Source organism: Lactuca sativa, chromosome 8 (genome assembly GCF_002870075.4).
Source record: "Lactuca sativa cultivar Salinas chromosome 8, Lsat_Salinas_v11, whole genome shotgun sequence".
Taxonomy (NCBI): Eukaryota; Viridiplantae; Streptophyta; class Magnoliopsida; order Asterales; family Asteraceae; genus Lactuca; species Lactuca sativa.
The window spans coordinates 249,753,821-249,761,762 of record NC_056630.2 but is presented as its reverse complement, the minus strand read 5'-3'; the positions used below and the strand labels follow the sequence as shown (position 1 = coordinate 249,761,762).

At 36.1% G+C, this 7,942-nt stretch overlaps 1 protein-coding gene across 1 annotated transcript; it reads left to right on the top strand.

Annotated features, from left to right (window-relative positions):
• Positions 1-2,950: 2,950 nt before the first annotated feature.
• LOC111893265 (receptor-like protein EIX1) lies at positions 2,951-7,453 on the top strand. The gene is made up of 4 exons (XM_023889327.1): positions 2,951-4,357; positions 5,842-6,080; positions 6,375-6,964; positions 7,107-7,453. The coding sequence occupies exons 1-4, from the start codon at positions 2,951-2,953 to the stop codon at positions 7,451-7,453; spliced, it is 2,583 nt and encodes an 860-aa protein (XP_023745095.1).
• Positions 7,454-7,942: the final 489 nt, after the last annotated feature.

The following is a 7,942-nucleotide window of genomic DNA, read 5'->3' as shown; positions in this document are numbered from 1 at the left end:
AATCTGTGAATTGAAGATCATAAATGTGTCGGATTTCTAATATAGAAGCGGTAACCTGTCTCAGTTGAACGCTGAGTCGCATTAGTCAAGGTATGTTGATTATATATGTAAAATTTGTTGAGTTGTGTTAAATTGGTGTCCTTAAGTTGATGATCTGTTGGAATGTAAGTGGAATGAAGGCATATAACTAATTTAAAAGAAAGTTGAGTTGAGATTGTGTGTGGTGACCTAATTTTGACAATTTTGGGAATTTCTAGTTAAATTAGGCAGTGGTGATTTAAGTAAAGTAGATAATGTTAATTAATGAAGTTGAGAATATTGTATATTATGTTATTAAATATTGATGATGCATTTTTTATCGTAGAAGGTGAGGCATGGGAAGGTGTATAGTGCTTGGATTTCTTACATGTTAATGTAGAATGGAATTAATTGTAGAACAATACTTTTATTCTATTAGGCTAGTGATGATCTTTAACATTAATCCACCGTGTATAGTTCTTGACTAGTTGCATGTGTGGCATGATTTCTAGATGTGTTCTATATCATTATGATGAAAGGATAGTGACATGTAAACCATATATACTTAGGGAGTGTTTGGATAAATAGTTTTTAGCTTATTAGCTTATTGCTTATTTGCTTATTGTGGTGAGAATAAGCATTTTTTTAAAAATGTGTTTGGATTAGCTTATTGCGGTGAGAATAAGCAATAAGCAATAAACATTTAAGTGTTTGGCAAAATAAAACAGTTTATGAGTAAAATGACCAATAAGCAATAAACATTTCCCCCTCATTGCTTATTAAAATCAGCTTATTTTGTTTATTCCTACCGTAATAAGTTGATTTTTAAACACTCATATCCAAACATTTAAATTTTGCTTGTTGCAGTGGGATTAATTAAGCAATAAGCAACCTATTTTTTCCCTGTCCAAACACCCCCTTACTTTCATTATCAATAATGAATGAGTTAACTAAAACATGAGATGCTTACATAAGGAATGAGAGTTATAATTCAACCGAATGTCTTGATTATGACATTGGGGATTATTCTAAATATTAAATGAATTAACTATTGATATCATGATTAACAAACGGAACTCGTAAAACAATAAATAAACAGAAGCTGATATGCTAATATTGTCCCTAAAAAGTACATTGCCTCTGGTGAGATATAATGTTCTAGAATCAGAAACTTGTTTACTTGCATGTGAGTTCCTAAACCATCAAATGTCAATGTCAAGTTTAACCCTAGGACTTGTCAAAAAGCTCTATTGGAATTATGTTTTCAGTTTTTTTTTTCTTAGAGATTGTTTCATGAGTAACCTTGCTCAAATTTATTTATATTGTTTCTTTAGGTCATTTTGATATGTGCATCAACCGAAGATGTATTAGACACATACATTTTCAATGTCGGCCAACAAGGCTCACTCAGTTCGCGCATCTTATCCTTGAAACCATTTTATAGGTCAGTCTTGTTGCATACTATGATTGAACTGGATAAGACGCTCCACCTGAGCCTTGTAATTTAAGAAAGTAAGAAACACAATGTTTGGTATTCTGCATTTAAAAATTAAGAAACTAAAATATATAAAAAAAACTAACATTGCATTTAATTTACGGAACCCAAGGTCTCATACATCCTTTATCAGACAAGGTAATAAATGATTGATGAATAGAAATATAGAGCACCTGGGGTGATATAAGAAAAACTATATGTGGTTTTTAATTTTGAGACTATAGAAACTATCTTTTATCAGGCTTGATATATCAACTTTGTTAAGTCAAATAATAAATAAGAAAAACTTATTTTCTTCTAGTTAGTTTTGTAAATCATTAAATATCAACACGAAGTTTATTATTTATAACAATCATTTACAAAGCATTGTGAACTGTCTTTGAATTTTAAAAATGCAAATGCTTGTTTGTCAAAAATTGTATTTTGTTCAATTCAACTTTTGTTAAATGACTTACAAGCAAACACATTTAGGTCTACCATAGCCCATAGGGAGTAATTTCTTGTAAAAAGCTTGTTCCCGATTATGAAAGACTTTGTGCTAGCTTTAAGAAGCAAAATCCATTATAATCGGAAAGGTAATTTCTTGGATAAGCTGCAGGATATATTATAGTTATTATGTTTTAAATCTACTCGTTATTGGGCTTTGAAAAATTATTCATTTTGTTAAATGCTTAATTGACTGCAGGATATTAACAGATTTATACTGTTTCAATCCACAAAATATTAAAAAGCTTTTCTATATTCATTAGCTCTTTGGTTATGCACTTATTAGTTAACATTGCAAAAAGCTAGTACCCAAAAACAGAAGATCCATGGTGCCAACTCTGAGAAAAAAAATCCATATTAATTGGAAAAGTAATTTCTTGGATAAGTTGCAGGATACATGTAGTTATAATGTTCTAAATATGCATATTAATTAGTCGGTTAAAATTTGTCATTTGTTACATGCTTACTTGACTATTGTTAGTACACGACTTTAGCCATCAAAAACATTCTCATTTTTTAGGTTCTTGTTCTTAATTATATTTTGTGAACAGGTTGAATAGAAATCTTAAACACATATTTTTATTTTGACTTAAAAATATAACTATAACTATTATTTGCATTATTTATAAAATGTCTTTGATTTCTCAAAATGTGTTGGTGCTTGTTTGTCAAATTATCTGTTTTAATTTATTCATATTTTGTTAATTGTTACAAACCAGTGGCCAAGTAAAGCCAAAAACAACTTATTTTAATCAAGAGGGAAAACTAGACCAATACTTATATATAAGTAGATACAAATTGTCCATTGACTTCCATGTCTTTCCCGGGCAATAACTAATTATGGGTCTATAAATGAAGTAGTCTCTTGATCCTAAAAACAAATCAACTCTTCATAAGAACCCTTCTTTCCAATCAATTTATTTTCAAAATTAAACCGAGTTAGCGTCGATAATGGGGAATCAGAGTGGTTTGGGGCTCCATCTCATTTTCATATGTGTCTTTTTGGTTGCAACCTCTTGTACTTGTTTGGGTTTTAGAAATAAGAGTGGCATTTGCTCTATGCAAGAGAGCCTTGCTCTTCTCAAGTTCAAACAAAGTGTCAGAGATGAGTATGGAATGTTATCATCATGGGTTGGCAATGACTGTTGCATGTGGGAAGGAATCCACTGTGACAAAGTCACTGGAAATGTGGAGGGCCTAAATCTCAGAGCATCTTTTTCTTACACTTTTGATGAACGCTACTCTGAATTTGTTGGTGAAGCCTACTTAGCTGGTAATGAGGCGAACTCTTCTTTGGCGGAGTTGAGGCATCTCAAATACTTAGACTTGAGTGGGAATTATTTTGAAGGAAGCCAGATCCCTGAGTTCATTGGATCCTTCAAACACTTGACCTACCTCAATCTCTCTCATGCTTGTTTTGAAGGTATTATTTCTCATCACATTGGAAATCTTTCTAATTTAAAGGTTCTTGATCTCAGTTCAAACCAAAATATGATGGCTGACAATATGGTGTGGACTGTGGGCCTTTCATCACTGGAGCATCTCGACTTGAGTAAGGTGAATCTTAGTGGAACACATAACATTGACATGGTGCTTTACATGATTCCTTCTTTAAAAGTGTTAAGTTTGTCATATTGTGGACTTTCCAATTCTGATCTTGGTGCTTCTCATAATTTTAGTAGAATACTTCCCAACATCAAACGCTTGGATCTTAGCTTCAATTCTCTCCAAGGTCCACTCCCTGATTTTTTTCTAAACATGACATCCTTAGCATTCCTAGATCTTTCAGGCTATAATATTAGTTTGGCATGGAACTTTGCAAAGTTGCTAAGCATGATCCCTTCTTTATCAGTGCTGCATTTGTCATTTTGTAGGCTCGATAATACACATCTATCTTCTCCTCATCTTAATTTAAGTACACTGTCTAACACCCAACATCTGGATCTTAGAGATAATTCAATTTCTGGCATGTTTCCATCTATTTTAACAAACATGAGTTCTCTAAGAGTCCTTGACCTTTCGGAAAACATGCTGAATTCATCGGTTCCTATTATGCCTAACCTTCTAGAGCTTTATCTTTCTTTTAACGAGTTTAAGCATATTGAGCCTCTTGGAATCTGGAGACAGTGTTACCTGAAACAATTGATTGCTGCAGGCAATGATTGTGATATAGAATTGATTGACTCACCAAAAAACATGTCAGAATGTTCTCAATATTCTTTGGAGATGTTGGATTTACGTTGGAGTTCAAATGGTACAATTCCAGAAGGACTTGGAAGACTGACCAATTTAAGAGGCTTACTCATATCTGAAAGCAAATTGACGGGTGTAATCCCGAAATCTCTTGGAAGATTAAGGGTGCGTTTAGTTGCGGAAAAATGGGCCGTTTTCTGGAAAAATTTTCCAAGAAAAATGAGAATTTTGAAAACACGTTTAGTTCGTCTATTTTTCTAAATTTTTCACGGAAAATGAAAATTTTCCGTTTTCTAAAATTACAAAGAAGTTGAAAAATTTTGGAAAACTGATAATCATTGTTTTCCATATTTTTCTAATTTCAAAATTTTTCTATAAACACACACCCACTTCACCCCATCCACTTCTACCTACCCCCACCTTAACACCTCCCACCCACCCACACACACACATACATACCCACCCACACACACCCGCACACACACACACACCAACCCACAAACACACACACATACATACCCACTCACACACACACACACACACCAACCCACACACACATATACATACCCCCACACACACACACACATACAAACCCACCCACCACACACACCCACCCCCACACACACCCACCCGCACAAACACACACACCAACCCACAAACACACACACACACACCAACCCACACACACACATACATACCCACCCACCCACACACACCCACCCGCACACACACACACACACCAACTCACACACACATACATATCCATCCACACACACCCACCCACAAACACACACACTTACACATACATACGCACACACCCACCCACAAACACACACACTTACACATACATACCCACACACCCACCCACAAACACACACACACATACACATACATACCTACCCACCCACCCACACACACACACACATACACATACATACCCACCCACCCACACACCCACCCACAAACACACACATACACACATACATACACACCCACACACACACACATACATACCCACACACCCACACCTACCCCCACCCTCACAGACACACACACCCACACACACATAAACCTACACCTACCCCAACAAACACATACACACACAAACACACACTCGCACCCCCACCCACCCAACACCACCACAACAATCACTGACCTACCATCACCACCACCACCACTAACCCGTCACTAGCACCACCACCATCACCACCACTGACAAAATTGACGCCGCCACCACCATCGCCTGTCATCATCACCACCGTCGCCGACCCGCTACCGTCACCGCCCCCACCCACACCCTACTACCACTACCATTTTTTAAAAATGAAAACCGATAGAAAAATAGACATCTAAACACGTTTTCTAATTTTCTAAAACTTAAAATGAAAAATGAATAAGTTTAACTAAACGCATTCTCTAAATTTTTCAATGAAAAATGAAAACGGAAAATGAAAATTGAAAAGGGAAAACAAAAAACGGAAAATGAAAATTGTTTTTCCGTAACTAAACGCAACCTAAGATTTTTAGAAGTATTAGATCTCTCTCTTAACCATTTAACTGGTCCCATTCCTACATTCCTTGGAAAACTCTCCAAACTTGACCTTTCTTCTAATTTGTTAAATGGGACTCTTCCAGTTTCAATTGGGCAGCGTACCAATCTCCACTATTTGGATATTTCTGACAATTCTTTAAAAGGTGTAGTGTTTGAAGCTCATTTCGCTAACCTTTCGATGTTGAAGCGCTTGGCTGCTTCTTCCAACACTAAGCTGACATTCAATTTTTCACGTGACTGGATACCTCCATTCCAATTGCTAATTCTTCGACTCGGTTCTTGCATTGTTGGAAATGGATTTCCGAAGTGGCTTCAAAATCAAAGGAAACTTGGGGTGTTAGTTTTGTCCAATGCTACGATTTCTGGACCTCTGCCCACATGGTTGCGGAAGATGCCCATCATTCCTTTCTTAGATCTCTCACGCAACAAACTCAAAGGACCTTTGACAAACCTTCCTAGTGGGGGGGGGGGGGGGGGGGGGTGGAATTCAATGTATCTAGACATGGATTTGGTCAGGCATTATTTCTCCAAAATAATCTTTTCGACGAGAAGATTCCAAGCTCCATGTGCAGGACATATTTGGAATATCTTGATCTCTCTAGAAATAGGTTGATTGGGAAAATTTCCTAGGTGTCTTGAGAATCTGCAAAATTTAAATGCCTTGATACTTAGCTCAAATCGGTTGTCTGGTGTCATTCCAAGTTTTATATCATTATATCGGTTACATTTGAATGGCAATAACTTTACTGGGGAACTTCCTCGAGAGATCATGAATTTTCAAAGTTTAGCTGTCTTAGATTTGGGTGACAATAATTTTGATGGAAATATACCAGAATGGATCGGAGAAAAACTTAATCCGATGGTTTTGAGGTTACACAGAAATAACTTCAGCGGAAGAATTCCTCGATCTTTTTGCAGACTTTCAAATCTTCAAATTTTGGATGTTGCACACAACAGCTTAACAGGAACAATCCCTCGTTGTCTTGGACAGTTGAGTGGCATGGTTAACCGTAACCCAAATTGGTGTCTCATCTCACCGGATTCTGATGAGAATGTGATTCAGGTCATGAAAGGTGTAGATGTTGAGTATACAAGGACTTGGGATCTTGTTCTTAACATGGACCTTTCAAGCAATAAACTTGTTGGAAAAATTCCGGTTGAGCTAACTCGGCTTTCTATGTTGATGGGTCTCAATTTGTCTAATAATCTTCTCAGTGGGGGTTATTCCAAACAACATTGGAAACATGACCAAGTTAGAATCTGTCGATTTCTCAAGAAACGAGTTGACAGGGATGATACCTCCAAGCATGGAAGCTTTGACATTTTTGAGCCATTTGAATTTGTCACACAATCATTTGTTAGGACGAATTCCAACCGAACATCAATTGCAGACCCTTGCAGATCCATCAATATATGTTGGGAACAAAGATCTATATGGACCTCCATTGCCAAACAATTGCTCATATTATGAAGACTATACAACAAGCAAGAAGAGATATGAAGAAGGTGAAGAGCCGAAAAAGGTTTGGTTATACGTGGATATAATGAGTGGTTTTGTGACAGGGTTTTGGGGTATTATTGGAGTTTTGTTGCTCAAGAAGCAATGGAGAAGGAAGCTTTTTATGTTTGCTGAGGAGACCATAGACAAGATATACATTGGAGTCGTGGTTAGAGTTGCCATGATGAAGAGAGGAAGAGAAGCTCCATAGATCCTTTGGATTCTAAGTTATTCTTGAATTTATAAAACTGTTATTGTACAAATCAATCATTATTTTTCTTTTTCAAATTGTTATTGTACAACTATATTTACATGGCATTTAGATTGGACTACTATTGAATTGAATACCCAAAATCCATGAGTGGTAGGATTTAAATATGAAATACTGTGCCTGTTGCTCTCACTCCCACTATTGACCTGCCTTCAGCAGTTCTCATCTGAAATTTTCTCATTTGTACATTTTCTAGTTTTCATGTAACGAATGAGGTGTACAACAATCTCCTAAATCTCTTTTTTCCAAATTTTTTGATCATTATTATAATCATTTTACTGCTCATCAATATTTGTAGCAGGTCGTTCATTGAAACTGAAGTTGAAGTGTTAAACAGATGTCTCTTTAAAGGCATGTGTTGATTTGTTTAATCATTTTTTGGTCATTTGGTTTCCAATACTCCATTTGAATTAACTTGCACAGATTAGT

Coding starts and splice junctions, on each gene's coding strand:
- LOC111893265 (XM_023889327.1), top strand. CDS start 2,951: ATGGGGAATCAGAGTGGTTTGGGGCTCCATCTCATTTTCATATGTGTC. Junction 4,358..5,841: donor AATCTCTTGGAAGATTAAGG/GTGCGTTTAGTT, acceptor TCAATTGGGCAG/CGTACCAATCTCCACTATTT. Junction 6,965..7,106: donor TAATAATCTTCTCAGTGGGG/GTTATTCCAAAC, acceptor ATCATTTGTTAG/GACGAATTCCAACCGAACAT.